Source organism: Ammodytes marinus, assembly GCF_949987685.1.
Source record: "Ammodytes marinus genome assembly, chromosome: 12".
Lineage (NCBI taxonomy): Eukaryota > Metazoa > Chordata > Actinopteri > Uranoscopiformes > Ammodytidae > Ammodytes > Ammodytes marinus.
This window is the reverse complement of record NC_137216.1, coordinates 17,597,074-17,615,890: the sequence shown is the minus strand read 5'-3', so window position 1 is coordinate 17,615,890 and position 18,817 is coordinate 17,597,074. Positions and strand designations below refer to the sequence as shown.

Below are 18,817 nucleotides of genomic sequence, written 5' to 3'. Positions count from 1 at the left end.
ACAGGGCCATTATTGCCCTGTTGACCCAGAGTACAGTACATGCATTTACCATGCCCAATAAAAAGAAAGTAATTTCATTTTCCTATTATTCTATACCTTCTTCAGTATACTTTGTAATGATTCAAAATGAGTTTACCTTAAATTGGATTAAACCAAAACCACTTGTACTTTACAATATGTTCCATGTATTTCCGTGTACTTCCGCTTATATATTAAATTTGATAAACCATTGAATAAAATTGCATCTTTAGTTATGCAAATTTAATCATTTTCAATGCATGTGGTAAAAATACATATAATAAATAATTACCTTGAAACACAATAAAGATGTTTTTTTAAGTGTTAGTGCACTTTCAGAGGTATATTAGAATACAGCCCAAGTGAAACGCACAGAAATATAGTCATGTTTTGGGCCGGAATCATGGGGAGAGAGCTGGTAGGCCCCTTTAGGGTCCCTGACGGTGTGAAAATGACCTCGGCAAAGTATGTTGAGTTTCTGACTGACCACTTTCTTCCGTGGTACAAAAAGAAGGACAGTGCCTTCCTTAGCAAAATCATCTTCATGCATGACAATGCACCATCTCATGCTGCAAAGAATACCTCTGTGTCATTGGCTGCTGTGGGCATAAAAGGAGAGAACCTCATGGTGTGGCCCCATCTTCCCCTGACCTTAACCCTATTGAGAACCTTTGGAGCATCCTCAGGCAAAGCATCTATGAGGTTGGGAGGCAGTTCACATCAAAACAGCAGCTATGGGAGGCTATTCTGGCATCCTGCAAAGATATTCAAGCAGAAACTCTCCAAAAACTCACAAGTTCAATGGATGCAAGAATTGTGAAGGTGATGGGTCCTATGTTAACATGTAACTTGGCCTGTTAAGATGTTTTTGATTGAAATAGCTTTTGATTTCACTAAATATGACCTTCACATCCTGCAAATTCAACAGATGACCATTTTTATTTCTTTACAACCTATAAAATGTTTTGAAACTCTGTTGAGCATAATAATTTGGAACGGTGCATTTTGAGTTTTTTATTTTTGAAAAAATACCGTTATCATTTGGAGGTTTGTTCAATAAAATGTGAATCATACTTTAACGGTTGATGACTTAAAGTATACTGACTGTCATTTGCATCGACTATTTAGGAAAATCTGAGAAAAATATCATTTGCATAATAATTTAGAACGCACTGTATATGCTATTTGTGTACCATAATTGAAAGCAGAAAGCCACATTTTGAGGGGTTTAGTCTGCTGCCTGGCTCTAACAAAAGCAAAAAATCTCAAATGTAGTAATATCCCCAGTAAAATATAGAGCACCAACCGCCAAAGATGGCTACCCTTAGCCAGAACCAGGACATTCTTTTTGAGGATCTGTTGAATCCACAAGAAAAACAGAGAACTCCTTCTATCCTGCCACAAGAGACCCCCACCATACAGAACAAGAACAAACAAGAGTATCATACCTAAAACCAAAATCTACGGAACAATCTTTGCAGTCAACCTGAGTGGGAGGTGTAGTGTCAGGGTGTAGTACAACCTTTGTCTTTGAGTGTCAGCTTTTTTTGAAAGATCATTAAAAACATCATCACCATTGTTATTGTTCTCCACATAATGGAGTATACAGAACACACAATAATGAAAGTCTCTTCAAGTTCATTTAGTTCAGACTTCCCAATCCGTCCTGAAATCAATGGCAGTTTGAATTTATATTCAGTATAACATCCGCCCTAGGTGGGAGTTGTTGTCCTCTCTCTCTGGCTGTGCTCCTTTATGGCCAATTGTAATTTTTTTATACCAGGCTGGGACTTTGCTATTGTAAACAGACAGTAGACACTGAGTGGTCTTGAAGTGCTATGTTGATTTCTGCTACTCCCCTATCGAGCTCGGTCTCCTGTTAATATTTCTGAAACCTCGATTCATAGCGTGCAAATGGTGTGTCATTGAAAAGATCTCAGCTTCTGTTTCCATTCAGAGCTTCGGCAACACACAAAAAAAAACAAGATAACAGATGCTCAAGATCAATAACTCCTCCAAATGTCAGGGTTGTTATCTGTAACATTGACTTCCTGTTTTGTGCACTTTGATTCCTCAAGACAAAATGTCAATATCAGCCAGTGTTACAGTTTTATGAGCGCACGTTTTCTCTTGGCAACCTTTTAAATGGGAACAAAGAGGCTGAAAAATGATGTTGAAGCTGTATCTCGATAGTGATTGGAATAGGCTACATTACAATTATATTAACGGTACGGTTGTGTCAAGAAAATCCTGACACTACAAGAAATTCTACAAAACGATTATTACAGTTTTTCTCAATTGCTTTGGTGCTTTTCTCAGATCAGAATGAAAATTCTCATAGCTATTAGTTCAACCTCAGCAACATTTAGTCATTTGAGCACATCATAGTAGCAATTTCTCCTTCCCCTGAACAAATTGCAAATGCTTTTGGACATGTATCAGTTGCTTTCATACAATTCTCTGCTGTTTTATAACATTGTCATTTGCTTATGTCATGTCAGTCAAAATGAACTATACTTATGGATGCTGAATAGTCGTTCCCAATAAAACTAATAGTCTTCATTTCATTGCTTGAGTCATTACATACAAAATTGTTGAACTAGTTATCAAATTCTGTCAAGCAAATTTTATACCTTTCTTTATAATTTTTTCCTGGAAATGTCTCTTAAATTGAACAATTGCTCTCAGGTGGACTTCAGCTTTCACTCAGGAGGAGGTGTGTGAAGTATTAGTTGTAACCAATGACTTTCCTCGCTGCATTGCAAGGGATAATATCCGTTGTGATGTAGATGAAAATATGTGGCCAGACAGACAGGAACATCTGGATGTGCTAGAATGATTTACCTACATATGTTCAGTTACAATATGTCCTGTTATATTGTTCACATTTGTGCACAGCTCTACCAAAAGGGTGTTTTTTTATGTTTGTTCTAAATAAGTGACTGAAGTGTATTTTTCTTTTGCACAATACTGTAGAATTGCAAAGAGCATATACAGTAAAATGTGAAACATACGTACTCAGTGTCTTGTACTCACTTACTCCCCTAACTACAGCAATGTCTAACTTTACTGTAGTTTTCAAATGGCTGTACAAGTAGTGTATAGTGCTGTCTTGAGCATTTTCAGGTAGTGTCACCGAGTTCTGACCTTTTTTTGCATTGGAAAACACTGAGAGAATAAACTGTCATAATAAAAACATGACAAAGCCATTTGACTATCTTGTTCATAAACGATGGTGTCAAGACTTCTCATTTTGATGACACTGGCAGTTTCATTGACATGAATACTTGCTTTTGAGGAATAGACTATCCATTTTGAGCAAGTGACGTACTTTTGCAGGTTGTCCACTAGGTTTTGGAGTTTGCACTAATTGTTTTGAGAAATGCACTAACTGCTGTGCAAATGTTAATAGTGATGTGAGAACAGCACCAAAGCGACTGAGAAAAACTGTATTTTTATTTTTTGCAAACTTTTGATTCAGTGTGTCATGTGCTCTTTTAATACTTATTAACAGAATGGATTTATCAACACATAGGTTCTTCTTCCCATCATTCTGCCTTTATACTTCATTAACTCTTCACATGACATTTAAAACATATTCATAAAATGTATAAACAAACAAAGATGAGTGAATCTGAACCAGAAAAAAAGATACCAAATAGGCCTACATACAGAATTTAAAGCTGTCTGACTTGTGTGCTAAAGGCCAAGTTAGCGCCTGCATTAATGTAAATTTGGAAGGCGCCATAAAAGAGGCTTACATCTGTGTCCTGTCATTTGGCATAATTTTCATGTCACTGAACACATGGAAGATCCACTATACCAGCTGCTCTTACATCATAATCATCAACCAACCAGGCATGACCACCATATTCTGATATCAAGCATCTATCGCATGACAGAATGAGAGAAAAGGCTTGATAAGAACTTTGTTGTGCAGTCAATAACATGCAGTGTCTGTGCCGTTATGAATATTTTGGCACATCCTGATGTTGACCGTGAACTCCTACTGAAATCTCCTACACCATCTAAAAATCTGTTGACATGTGAATTCACAAGTGGAACCTCCTACTTTTTTTCAATGGATTTTGAAGTCGATATCTTACTGCGTAAGTAAGATACTTACGCATCTCTGAACTACCATCAGAAAAACCCCACAGGATCCCACACTTACGTCATTAATTGCATTCATATACTGTACATATCAGAGTAGCCTACATATAAAATACCTTTTTTCCAGGGTGTTAAGAAAACGCACCACTGCAAGCAATACTGAAATAAGTATAAAAAGTTATTTGTAGGCTATTTTGATAACAAAACAAACTTTCACTTTCAGACCTCATCAACCCAACCTTGAAATGAATCCTAGGTAATTGCCCACACGACTTCCAGTATGAGAAAGTCTTTCTGAGCTTCAATGTGACTCTGACCAGAGAAATTTGGCTCAATGTGGCTCTGATACCGGCAGCTGAATAAGGAGACTGTGCTCCACTAATGAGCAGTGACATGCAGCCCCACTGGCCCATGGTGGGAGAGGATTGCTTGCCTTTCAGGAGAACAATAGGCAGATAGAGCTCCCACCCTGGACTGGATGTAGGGGTCCTGCTGAAGAGCAGCCAGAGAAAACTCATCATGCCCTCTCTGACAAATAGGAAGAATGAGGCAAAATTACAACATGCAATGAAATAGATCAAAATCAAATATTTACTGAAATAAAACAACAACTGCATATGTCTTTTGGAAACAGTTGTGCAATGTTTTCTGTTGATCTGGTGGAGCTGTCTTTTATAAGCTATAAGGTGTGTGAACTTTCCAACAGAGCTGGAACCTTTACTAACAAAAGATACAGTATAGTATAGCAAACTACAGTGAACAGTCATGCAACATTGTTGATACTATGTCTTTGTGGCTGTAGCATTTTATTAACGGATATTATTGTAAACATTGCATATCGAATATACGGATAAAAAAAAATAGTTACCAGAGTCCAGCATGTCTCTATCAGACAGACACATATCATACCGACTATTAGGCTATACTGCCATCTTGTGGCGATGATGATAGGTGTCAATTTTGTCATCACATGAAATTGCAATGTCAACAGTGGCGGCTCCTGACAATAATCTCAGGGGGGGCAATTGTTGCCATGATGGGAAATATGACCCAAAATTAACCTAAATCAGATAGCATATGACAATGTCATATTGCATTTAACTGTTTGTTTTTCCTGTTCATCTGGCATAACCACTCTGGCAACATTAGACAAGCATTGCACTGTACAGTATTTTTGGAAATTAAGTTAGTTAATTTCTTGAATAAAATTATTTTAGCTCTAAAATGATTAATTATCCGGCTGTGGCCATCACAGATAACTTGTCATCTACCAGTGTGCTCCTCAGATAGGCTTCCTTTAAAAGTTAGGAGACAAAAATGGATGCTGGCATAGCATGTGCAACATTAACAGTGCTAATCATCACATTGGTTTGGGTTACTACTGTCTACAGCACTTGGTAGGCGGGTTTATGTCGGACGGTGAAAGCAGCTGTCAGCTAAACGACGATCAACAGCTGATCACCGTTCAATAGCCGATCAGCTGTTGAACGGCGCTGGCTCGTATATGCAGATTGATGTTTAATGTTTGTTTTACCTTTTCTGAGAGATGATGCATAGGGGTGACACCCAAAGTTATCCATGCGGTCTCTGTGCTGCCATCAGGATGGATAAAAAGCCAGTATACAGTCCATATCATCATGCAGCGGCAGCAGGACAGAGCGTTAGCGCATTAGCATCCTGCTAGCCTCGTTAGCCGTTCAAACGAGCCCCGTGAAAATCCGCGTTTATAAGATCCCCCAATCCATCTTGGTAGATACTTGCTTGATGGTTACATTTTGTCTGGGAAAGACCTAGTCCGAGTCCGATCAAGTAAGTAGCTTGCCAGCCTAGCCTGAGTTGATATAAAGTTGTGTTGGTCTTGAATATGACCGCTCTGGGCTGCATACTGGACATGTGACTGTATCAGTCACTGTAATTGGTTTATTGTTTACTGTACGTATGACGACAACACGTTAGTGCGAGCACCCCCGGAACCCATAGAGATTGCATTGCGAGGCTTGCAGTTTGAAAAAAAAAAGTTTTACATTGATGTCTATGAGAGCGCTGGGGGCGATTTTCAACCAGCCCGACATCGCCCCAGAGTGACGGTACAGAGCACAGACGCTGATTGTACAATGATATTCAGACTTAGATGCAGGTAAAAACTGTATTGAAATCATAAATTATGATTATTAATACAAAAAAAACAAAAAAAAAACATTATTATTATTCATTATTATATTTTCGTTTTTTGCTGATATGGCTCAAGGAGGGCGGCGCCCTATCGCCCTCTATGGGCGAGCCGCCACTGAATGTCAATCACTAAATCGTTGGCCTTCACGTAGAGCTTCAGTGCTGCCTATAACTCTGTGGACATTTTCACATTGCCGCCCATGACCAGGGTTTGTTTATAGCGGTTAATCTTTCGGTTGGGCACCAACTGCAGACAAAATGAAAGGGGGTGTGAATACGACTTCCAACACTTGAGGGCGCTGCAGCTATTTCCTTTAGTCAAACAACACCACCTTCAGCCTTACTCACAGGATTTTAGTTTGTATCCACACCTTTAAATCCCCCTTTAGGCGACCACCTGTGTCCCTTCCCATGGTCCCTTCCTCTCACTGTGTGGTTTGTAAGTGTAATTTAGTTTTCTTACAACTAAATGTTATCAAGAAGTAGGCATAAATGAAAAGGGCCTGTGGTCCCAACAATCACATTGCACTGAAAACGGATATTTACTGCTGTAATGACAAGCGTAAAATTAAAATGAAGAGGACTAACCGCAATGCCAGTGAAAGACACATTGGCCCTAATTGTTTTTGATGTGTTGTACATGCTCTCCTTATGTTGAAGTCAGATGTATCTAAATGGTATTGTCCAATGCGCACAGATGAATCACTCCGTGTTAAAGTATGGAGAGGGGACCTGTGGGGGCTTAAGGGTGGTCACTGTATCTTTTCTCTGATTCTTATTGAGATGCTGTGCTGAAAAACTCTTTGCAGACACCCCGGACACACAGACCTCAACAAATAATCCTGAACAAATAATGGAGGGTGGACGCGGTGGGGAGTATTCATGTTGTGTCGCCCTTACTCATTGGTTGCCTCCGACACAGTAGCTCTACCTCTCACTCTCTCATAAATGCGCTCCCACCACCGACCATAGCAGATAATCAAAGGCCACTGAGAGAGAAGGACACACCTTACACTGATTTTTGCCATAGATTACACGGGGATGCGTTTCGACTCAAGCAAAGGGGTCATCAGTCCAATATTTCAGTCGTGTTATCAGCTTGCAGTTTCCCAATTTTGACATTTCTGCGCATAAACTCCGCGAGACTTGCTCCGCTCAAACTCGAAGATGACCGGTGTTTTTGATAACTTAAATACTGATATGCATTCCAACCAGATTACCTCAAGCAATTACCACAGCCTGCACAAATCGCAGGAGTCCCCGACCCTGCCGGTGTCCACGGCGACGGATAGCAGCTATTACCACAGCCAACAGCAGGGCCACTGCGCAGGGTCTCCGTTTGGCCAACTCGGCTCTTACCAGTACCACGGAGGCGCCACGAGCACTGTGCCATATAACGCAAAGTCATACGACCTTGGTTTCAACTCATCTTATGGTGCTTACAGTTCGTACGGCTCCAGCTCTTCTCCTACTCCAGTCGATACAGGTAAGAACACACTCAGACAGAAGGCTATGATTATTTTTATATGCGAAGATTGTATTTCTTTTGAATTAATACTTTTATTTGAGAAAAAAATTCAAACCGCGATTAGCCTATGACATGGAATGTATGAGCAACAAGTTAAATCAGGCATAACACATAATTCACAGGATAATTTACATGTGATCAGTCTTGCACAGATGTAGGCTACACATGAAATTGATATGAGGCTTCATTTAGTTTATTGTTAAACACAACTCTCAAACTTTTACAATATCGTGTTTTTCCTCTGGATATTATATTCAAATCTGATCAAATAAAATAATTGGGTTTACACATGTGCCAAACAGAAACTGTTGCCAGCAGCCTACAAAATGCTTAATAGTTATGTGAAACGAAAAAGTCACTATCCTTCCTGCATAACGTCAATTGCACCTGAATGTTTCTTCAGATAAAGAAGAGAGCGAGCCAGAAATCCGGATGGTTAATGGAAAACCAAAGAAGGTCAGAAAACCTCGAACCATTTATTCCAGCTTCCAACTGGCTGCACTTCAACGGAGGTTTCAAAAGACACAGTATTTGGCTCTACCAGAACGGGCCGAGCTGGCAGCCTCTATGGGCCTAACGCAAACACAGGTGGGTAGGCCTGCATCTAAAACATGTGTTCATACGCTGTCAAATCACCACTTTATGTCTAATATGAAAATAGATATAAACTGTCAAACGGGGATTTGAGCAGGAAAATATTGGTTAATCAATTTTTATGCTTGTATCCGTTTTTTTCCTCAGATCAAAATCTGGTTCCAAAACCGCCGCTCCAAGTTTAAGAAGTTGTGGAAGAGTGGAGAAATCCCCCCAGAGCAACATGTTGCTTCCAGCGAATCTCCCCCCTGCACGTCTCCGCCAACTACTGCCTGGGACTTTCCACAAACTCAGAGAATGAACAGTGTCAACTCCAGTTTACCTCAGAGCAGCAGCCCTCCCAACACGACTGCACCTTCTTCGTTTTTGGCAAACTACTCCTGGTACTCAGCCACGAACTCTGCCACGCATCTACAGCCTCTGGTCCAGCACCACCACAACTCCGCCATAAGCGCTGGGACGATATTCTGAAAAAAATAAATATCGGGTTCAGATCGGACAATGCTGGTGAATAAAAATACCAATACTTTAATTTTACAGACCTCGCTTGTGCGCAATGCGAACTTTACGCACGCATAGGACAAGTTGGAGCCAGACAAGTTCATGGACCTTGCCATTATTCACGCTGGCAAATGGTAGACACAGATTTCTACAGTTATTTTTGTATTTATTTATTTTGTTTAAATGTCGAGGGATGAATGAACCACTACTACCCAAAGTAACCACAGCATGGGCGCAAGCCTGCTTTTACGCGGACGTCACTTTTGTCGCTATTCCTGCAAAATAAAACATGAATGCATGACAACCTGTCACAAATGTAGCACAAGTTAACTGTATCGTGCCTTTTTCTCAATATGACCTCATTCACTTATAATAGGTCCATGCCATGGACCTATAAAGAAAGGTCCATGCTCGTGTCACTAGTTGATTTCGATGGGTCTGAATCCACGTTTGTAAATATTTTACCACCGTTTTTTATTGCTTTTTTTGTGCTATTGGTGCAAATCCATTAAATAACCACCGTAAGCTACTGATTGTCATACCCTCTGATTTAGCCTACATGTATCACTCTAAATTGTATTTTTTGTCTTATTTATTTTAGCAGTGTCAGTGTTTCATATTTGACCAGACGTTATTTAAATAAAAAAATGTGTTCTGTACATAATGAATCCCTCTTTTTCTGTACCAAAAAAAATTAAGAAAAATACTTGTTCTGTGCACATGCATTTCTATTCTTTCCTAACAAAAAGCATCTAGGCATATGGGTGAATAGGGAGAACGTCATTGTAAAAGAGGGTCACCCCTCAATTGATCTTTCGAGGTTAAATAAAGGAAAATGAAATGAAAATATACAAGATGCTAAAGTAGCTTAATTCAAGCCTATTACGAACTTAACCTGAAAGGAAAATTACACAGGGTATCTAATAATGTATCCCAGCTGCCACAAACATGTTATTCATTTTAACTAAAGTTACCTGTATTTTTGTCGAGATAAACGGACACCTGGCCTGTGACTCAATAGCCTAGCTAATCAAGCTAACGTCTGGTTATGTTGCTTGGTAACCATGCCCATGGAAAACTAAAGTTAGCTGCAATTTAGCCACGACGCTGGCTAACACGACCATTTTTAAGGATAACCCACGTTAAAAAGCTAATTTCTTAGTGATAACGTGTTATATTTGTAATAACAAAAGCGATAGGGTGCTGTTACACGCGTCAGATAATTCCCAAACTGTCACGGGTTGGATGTATTTTACCCAGCTCCGTCAACAGATAATTAGCATGATAATTAGCCGAACAAACCGGGTTTCGCTCCGGCAGAGGCCCGGGCACAGGCCTATATGACAATAGCACAGGCTCAGAGGAGAACTGTGCTGCACAACAACATCGACTGGAATGAAGAAATGAGAGGGGAAAGCTAGAGGGAGGGTGTGTATGACCGAGCACAAGCTATGCAGACTCCGTGGAGTCGGTGAGTCGCTCTCCAGACTTTTTATGAACTCCTAACGAGAAAAAAAGAGGAACTTGGTCCAAATCAGCCTGGAGCTACAGCATCATGGAAACATTTCTCACGTCTTACCAGCGAAGTCTCTCTGAAGACGAGCACGTTGACCTACATTATTCATGTGGCTAATGTTGAGCCTGTAAGCTACATGGAAAACAGGTACACGTCCAAAAATGTAAATTACTACCTTTATGTTAAGGCTACAGGCCAACATAAAACCGATTTTACATTCTGCTATTTGCTATTTGATCAGTTTTCATTTAGATAGAGAGAGAGAGAGAGAGAGAGAGAGAGAGAGAGAGAGAGAGAGAGAGAGAGAGAGAGAGAGAGAGAGAGAGTGTGTGAGGGTCTTGTTACCATCACTAAGTTCTAATTCAGGAATTCGTGATCGTAAACGCTTCCCTTCAAACGTCCACAGGCTATAAAATGGGCTCGCTTCCTTGTGGATAATTAGGACTGTGGCTTGTCAGTGGTTGCTGTATCTCCATGATGGAGCCTCCTCCTTGGAGCTGACAGGATCAGAACCAAGCATGCAGCAGGTCTGTGCTGTCCTATGTCCATGGTGCTGTCCAACATTATACAGGCCCACCAACCTCTGTGTGCATGGATCTTGGTGAATTGATGTTGTTATCAGAGACTGTATAAAAGAGGATTTATTTCTGTCTTATACAGACAGCAAATGCATGCATCGCGACAGGCCTGCATGGTCATGGCACAATTGTAGCTGTTTCACCTCTATTCGGGTCCTTCCTGCTATACCAGTTGTGATGCAGCCTAATCAGCATGACTGATAGACAACACTTCAGTTGACAAAAATAGCCTAGATATTAAAAAAATAATAAAATAAAAACATTGCTGGGTGTTTCTGATGATCCACGTGGCTTATACATTTGTATTTCTCTCAAGTAGTCAACTTGTAAATGCCTACGTCCCCCTATCCTAATTTACCCTGATCTGTAATTTCATCCACATTTCCTCTGGTTTGAGCATTCTGGCTTCAATCCTGAAAGCCTGCAATTACTAGGCTATATAATTCTTCGCAATTTTAGATGTCCTAATATGGGGTGTTATTTTATTTATTTATTTTTTACACAAGACAATTTCCAGCTATTTCAAGCATCAACATTGTCAAAATCGCATGTAGGCTACATGATAAATGGTAATATTAATGCATAGTTTTAGCCTAACATCTTGACTCAACGATAATTATATCCGTGTTGAGCCTTCGCAAAATTAGCCTGAATTGCATGGTAACTGCTGCTTTAAATTTTAAAAATTACTCATAATTTCCCCCCAAAGATTACCAAGATCTCGAGTGCACAATGTCATCAGCGTAATGAGGAGTAAACATTTATGCTAATAATCTACATTTTTTTCCACATCGGCTATAAAGAGGGGAAATAAAGCAGAAATGTTCAGTCATATTCGGAATCTGAGCCCTGCTGCTATAGTTTTAGACCGACACATTGCACACATTTCTGTGGGATTTAACGCGCTGGTCTGGCGTCTGTGATGCAGGATGCTGCTGCTGTTCGTCTGCGGATTCCCTGGACTCCTAAACACCGAGCTTGCCTCTTCAATTTCATGCTGAAAGGTGCGTGTTGCAGTCAGTGTATTTTCTGTATGTTGACGACTGAATGCATTTGAGATCGTAAAAAAAATACGTAATAGGCTTTATTCTATTTTTATACGCTTATATAGCCTAGTCTAACATATATTAGCCTAATTTCATTAGCATAACAGTCTAAATCAGTCAATGTTGATTATTTTGACGGAGACTGCTTCCATGAGAGAAATTTAATTTTATTATTATTATTATTATTATTATTATTATTATTATTATTATTATTATTGTTGTTGTTATTGTTATATATTTTTATATTTCCTGTAGAGTATAGGCCTATTAAATGTGCAACCGAAGGGTTTTTATTTTGTTGGGGGGAGTCCCACATTTCTAAAGCTTAAGCTGCACACCGAGAGGAAACGTATGGGGACAGTTGTTCTTTGATTCAGTTGCTGCTCTCATTACTCTTACATTGTGCTCGGCTAATTTTGAAGCCTCTTCGCATTGACAACCTCGTGATGTAGCCTATAGGCTACACCTGCAAGCAATTTGCCAGCCTTATACATAAGCTAAGTCTAAGGGAACAGTGACGAAATTGCAGCTCACCTATTTCCCCTTTCTCCCTCTCGCTCTATAATGCAGCAGTGAATTTCTTTCAGAGCACTATCTCTTTTGTCAAGGCAGAAAGATCCTCCGTGCGGAAAAAAATGCTCATAATTACCTCAGAGATGGGAAGCTGCATTAGAATATATAAGGGCGAAATTACTGTAATTATGCTGGGTTTGATGGGCTCAGCTCATATAATCAAGGGGAGAATACAGCGAAATAACACTGACCCTCTTGGGTGTGCAGCTGCGCCTTTCTGGGGCTAGGTAGGCAGATTTATGTTCGCTGCAGCAGCAGCACAATTCATATTATTTCTTAATGGTATCTAAATATACATAGGACTATTCTACGAAGGCCTTTTCCCACAAAAGGCTGAATATGTTCAAAATGTTTTCATTAACAGCGGAGGCTGAAGCAGAGGATATTAGGAGCAGACAAATAGGCCAGAAAAATAGGCTATAATAAAATGTAGATCAAAGATTGTTACATTTTATTCCCTGCGAAGATGATTAGTTTAAAGTCGTCGTATTCATACAATAGCCTAATAATAATAATAATAATAAGCCATAATGATTATTTTCTTTTAACCATGAACAAATCAGAAAATAAATGACCGCACAAATGGCATCAAATGTGTCAATTATAACATTGCAGCTGAAGGAGTTCGAGTATTTGGTGCCTTCATTATCATTTCAGAAAATTAATTTCCTTCGTAAATAGGCCTAGGCCTATTATTAAATATCGTAATACTTTATATGAATAAAATAACCGTCTCATTCGAATGATCTTTATGTTTTACTGCATGTTGGCAGTTAATATATAAAATATTTATTTATGTATTTACATAGGCCTACAGTATGATAAATGGCTATAAAGCAGGCGCAAAACAGATTTTTATAATTTAGCCTCTAACAGACTGGTTGCATTTTAACACATTTCACGAGAGAAACTAAAAGGCTTACTGTGAGGTGGCATAATAACCAGAACAGAGTGTGAACGCCAAACAAGAAGGCCTTTGAACTTCTCCCTCACACTGATCTCCATCTGATCCGCCCTGTGTCGCGCTCGCGCATCCAGTCTTTTGCAGCACCTGCCTCTTGCGCAATTATTCACTTAACACACACACAATTGACCTCTCCCATTCACGGCAGAAAAATGGGGATTGTCGAAAGACAAGTGGTCTAGAAAGAAGATTATCTTTAAGAAAAGATGAAAAGAAATAAGCGATGTTATTGAATGAACCCAGGTCTCCTTCACCGCCATGGTTAAGTCAGACAAAGGATTGCCAGTTTTCTGTAGGCCTATTTTTTTTAGCGTGGGCTATGTTAATTTTTATTATTATTATTATTATTATTATTATTATTATTATTATTATTATTATTATTATTATTATTATTATTATTATTATTATTATTATTATTATTATTATTATTATTGTTGTTGTTATCCAAATAAAATGTTATATTTTGGTGTAAATGCATAATAAGATTTTTTTTAAGGTATAACGATAGCCTAGGCCTATATTTCTAATGCTCAGGTCCTTCCAGAGGTTTGACAACATCTGCAAAAGCGCTAACCAGTGTGGTTCAATGTTAAATGCGACCATAGATCCAAACGACAAGCCTTTTGCAGCTCACACAGCTCACACAAACGCACTCACACGGTGTCTGCTACAATAACCAACATGATACTGCTTTGTGTCAGCGCACATTAAAGCTGCACCATGCTGAAGCCTTTCTTTTCACGTGAGAGGAGGGTGAGTGCAGGGAGGGAGGTGCACGGGACGTTTGAATCAGACACCTTTCTTGACATAATTTAAATCATTATTTTACTGCTTTTGAAACTGCACAGTGTACACAAACTTCAGAAACAGGTAAATAAATTAAAGTGATCAATACAAAACTAAATATGTTCTATGTTGACTACACATCTCGACAAATACAGAAAAGCCTAAAACCCTGTTTCACAGCGTATCCAGTACAGCACAAAAACAAATCTGAAAATTATGTACAAAATACAGTGACAAAGCTGCACACCTTCGGGATATTTTTTTCTTTTTCCTAAAGCAGCAAATTGTCAGTCTTTTTACATTTTTCACATAACATCGGGGCACAGCATAGAAAAGCTTTGCTTGCGTTAGTGCAGCATCAACAACACAGTGTTGTCGTTTCCAACAAAATGAACACAGGCTGACCTTAACATAATAACTCGTCTGAATAATTTAACTTAAATAACAAACACATATAAACAAAGTAGCAGTTTGAGGCTCCGCACAGTATAGGCCGATGCTCTGAGTGTGCTGATGGTTATCGGTGGAATTTACTAATTATTATTATTATTTGGTCAAACACCCTTATGGCTTAATCAATCTTTCACTGTTGAGCAATGCAGATTTTTTTTTGGCCATCGTCACCTTGGGCCCTACACTTTGTGTAAACAAACACGGGTTTTCTTACTAACAGAATAGATCACACTAATATGAGTTTAAAAAAGAACCAAAGAAAGAACGAAACTGACACAAAATTATAAACTGTAGCCAAAAAGGGATCCATTTGTCTCCGATTTCCGCTGACTGTCGTGGACTTGTTGCCCTTGGGCGCATTGCGTGCCCTTTCAGTCTTTCAATCCCTTCTACTTATTTTCTGCTTGCAGTCTTCCGGTGTGAGGAGGCTACTGTGTCAGCTGGCGGCATTCGGCAGCAAACTCCGGGGTTTGTTGTTGTTTATTTTCAGTGCTGGGCCGCGCTGAGCGGCTATACGGCCCCTTCAACATCCTGATACACGAGCCACGGCAGAGTCGAGGGCTGAGGCGTGTTCACATGAGCTGTGACTGTTGCATAGACTCTTGGTGTGTGGTTGGATACCATGAGGTGTAGCTGGGAATGTAAGATCCGGTTGTCCCCACTGAAGTCTTTACTGTGGTCGGCGAGCTCCAGACAGGTGCCACTGAAGGAGAACCGCTCGACAGTCCGAGGCCAGTGGCTAACGCGTTGGCGTCAATCGTGCCACCTTGCTTCATGATTTTCTTGAATTTAGAGCGTTTATTTTGAAACCAAATCTTCACCTGGAGACAGAAAAGAAATAGTGTGCATAAGAAAATTGAAACTAGTTAAGGAACAGACTAAACTGACAAAGAGTTGGGCACAGTTTTACGCATGCTTTACGCGCGAGGCAGGTTTCATGATACAAAGTGAAAAGCAAAAATAAATCAATTTAAATTAAATTGTAATATCTATAACATAGTTATTACTATCTATATTAAGATTCCATTGATATTAAAACGTGAATGACAAGATAATATTCAGAGAAAAAAATAATCCTTGATTTGCGTCAAATATTGAATAGGCTATTATGTTGTTGTTTGATGCATGGTGTTCCGTGAATTGTAAATAATACTACTACTAGTAATAAAAGTGATGATAGATTATGCTGTAGATAAATATAAAAGACATTCAAAATGTGTAAAAATGCCTGCTGGCCCTGCTGCAGAGTGGAGGTATTTGTGATTATGTGGCGTGGACACTTGCCTGTGTCTGAGTGAGACCCAGCGATGCCGCAAGCTCAGCTCTCTCCGGTAACGCTAAATATTGCGTTTGTTGAAATCTCCTGTTCAGAGCTTGAAGTTGTAAACTCGAATAGATAGTCCTTGGTTTTCGGATCTTCTTCCCTTTCCCGTTAAACCGAACCTCGCCGCCTTCCACCACAGTGTTTTTCTCTGTTTCTGGCGCTGAAAAAAGCAAAGAGAGAAGAGGGAAGTGAGGAGGTAGTTGTGACCAACAGTGTAGCGCCGCTACAAATACTCCAGCGCAAGTTTTACAGGCTGCACTTTAGGTATAATTGCCCTTAATTGCATTCATTGTTTATAGCGTTACGCAATAAATAATTACCAAGCCTAATTCCAACATCTGGGTCGTCTTTTCCATGCAGCGACGATTGTATACGGTAGGAAGCCATGCCATCACAGAAAGTCGATATTTAAGAAGCAAAGACACTTACCTGCATCATCTAGCCGCGTCTGTGTGAGCGCCGAGCTGTTTTGGTAGGACTGTACTGTACTGAGATAGGGACTGGTAGAATGGCTGCCGACCGAGTTTACGTATGGATAACCCAAAGATCTGGGGAACGACGAGGCTGGACTGTAGCTCTCGTGCTGGGTATGACCTGCAGAATGTAAACAGTGCATGGGATAGTGTCCGTGAGACATGGAGGAAGGCGACATTTGTTGACTCGGGGGTCCAAACTCCATGAAAACGGTTTTTCCTGAGGCAGGGCTATTAAGACTTTCTGGAATTGTAGTCATTGTCATCTCTTCTTGCGGTTCTCCTTGTCTCGCTTTTGTTGTTTTCCTTCTATGATCTCAGTGAAGGATGGGTCCCAATTTAAGCCGAACTGATTTTTTCTCTTTCCATTCATAAGAAAATGTAGTTTGTGCCTGTGAAAAGTCCTAGGTATGATGCTGTGGACCAAGACAAATTTGCTCAAAGGTTTGAATCTCGGACTCATGAATATTCATCGAAGACTGTCGCTGATTGGTCCACTCTCTCCAAGAGGGAAGCCGATTGGCGACATTGAGGCTGGGTCCGAAGAACCTGATAAAGTCAAGGAAAACCTCAAAACCACAATATTTTCCCACAATATAAGATTCACTATTATTATTATTATTATTATTATTATTATTATTATTATTATTATTATTATTATTATTATTATTATTATTATTATTATTATTATTATTATATAATTAGCCTACTATGAATACATTTTGACACCAAATAGTGATAATATTGGGTGACCATAGGGTGATAGTATCTTTTTCTGATGGTGTCTCAGCATTATCCCCCACAAAATGTTATCTATTAAAATAATGTAATTTATATTGGCACAGCGCTCCATAGTATAGGAAAAATCGGTTGTCACATTGTATTAAAAGTGCCGGTTGTCATCTGTCTAATATAGTCGTTTATTGTTAAATAAGATTTCCTGCCTCGTTGAAGGTGCTCTTTATGCTGGACAGTTTGATGAAAGCTTCTTTTTTTGATTAAAGATCATAATGCTCTGGATAAAGGTGTATTAGCATAACACTAGTGTTCAATTTTCATAAGTAGCTGTGTAATTAGTCATGTATTTAACCCTGGCGGTGCCTTGCGGTCTTCACTTACACCTGGCAGCAGTGGGACAGTTGTGCTCTGATGTCAAATGAGGTGTGTTAGTTCAGGTATTAGGCCTTATGATGTTTAATAACACCCGACACAACATAACAACATGACAGCCATACATAGGCCTACACCATATAGGAAAGATATCATAAAACAATATTTTTTTAAATTTCTGTTATTAAATCAAAGCGGCCCTATTTTTTTTAAACAACAGTATAATGATTGATTTCCCCCCAACAATATGATAACATCGTGTGGAAATTGGTGGTTATATATATATAGGCTATATGTGTGTATATGTAGGTATATATATTGGACCCATCCATGCGGTGCAGGCCTATTTTCTTATCACATTTAAATTATTTCCAAACGACTTTTACGCACCTTCAATCGCAATCAATTAATGGACAAAGCTTTTGTTAAACAGTGGCACCTTTTGATTAGCATGAATATAAGTGTGGATGGGGGGTGCGGCCAGCCTCCCGCAGCCTAACAAGAATAATTATCCATGGACATTTGATTTAATTGAACTGACGACTGACTAAACACAGGAGATATTTCCCCTGCGCTGCAGCTTTAGATGTCCACGTCTCAAAGTTTAAACAGGACCACTGCCCGCAGCTGCGAGCAGAGTTTAACCAGGCTGTAAGTAGAAGAGAAAAAAATATCTTCATTTCAATCAGCAACTAAAAGCAACGTCTGTCCACTTACTTTAAAAACCATGTGATGGAAAAGAAGCAGATTAATCCGCGCCATCCGGGGTCAGAAAGCCTCCGCAGGACGGACTTGGTGAAAGAAGAAGGAGAATAGATCCAGCCGCTCTTCATTTTTATTAGTAATCATTTGAAAGCTGCAGCTCTTTTTCTGGTGTCTGTAGCAGAGCAGAGAGACACAGCCTGGCTGCTCCATCTGCAGTCCCTCTATCTCCACCTGAATAACAAATTAAAGGCAGTTAAATTCCGTCACTGCGATTATCAGTGTAATTACATAATTGAACTCAAAACAGAAGTAGCAAGTTGCAAGATGTGTTATCAAAAATGCAGGCACTCGCAGACATCACGG

The 18,817-nt window shown here is 39.5% G+C and overlaps 2 protein-coding genes across 2 annotated transcripts; one reads left to right on the top strand and one right to left on the bottom strand.

Annotated features, from left to right (window-relative positions):
- The first annotated feature begins 7,293 nt into the window (after window positions 1–7,293).
- dlx2a (distal-less homeobox 2a) lies at window positions 7,294–9,548 on the top strand. The gene is made up of 3 exons (XM_080037643.1): window positions 7,294–7,789; window positions 8,235–8,419; window positions 8,573–9,548. The coding sequence occupies exons 1-3, from the start codon at window positions 7,471–7,473 to the stop codon at window positions 8,894–8,896; spliced, it is 828 nt and encodes a 275-aa protein (XP_079893769.1). The 5' UTR covers window positions 7,294–7,470; the 3' UTR covers window positions 8,897–9,548.
- Window positions 9,549–14,523: 4,975 nt separating this feature from the next.
- On the bottom strand, window positions 14,524–17,036 carry dlx1a (distal-less homeobox 1a). Its single transcript, XM_080038114.1, has 3 exons — window positions 16,596–17,036; window positions 16,127–16,326; window positions 14,524–15,663 (listed from the first exon to the last, which is right to left on the bottom strand). Exons 1-3 carry the CDS (start codon window positions 16,903–16,905, stop codon window positions 15,415–15,417), a joined length of 759 nt encoding a protein of 252 aa, XP_079894240.1. The 5' UTR covers window positions 16,906–17,036; the 3' UTR covers window positions 14,524–15,414.
- Window positions 17,037–18,817: the final 1,781 nt, after the last annotated feature.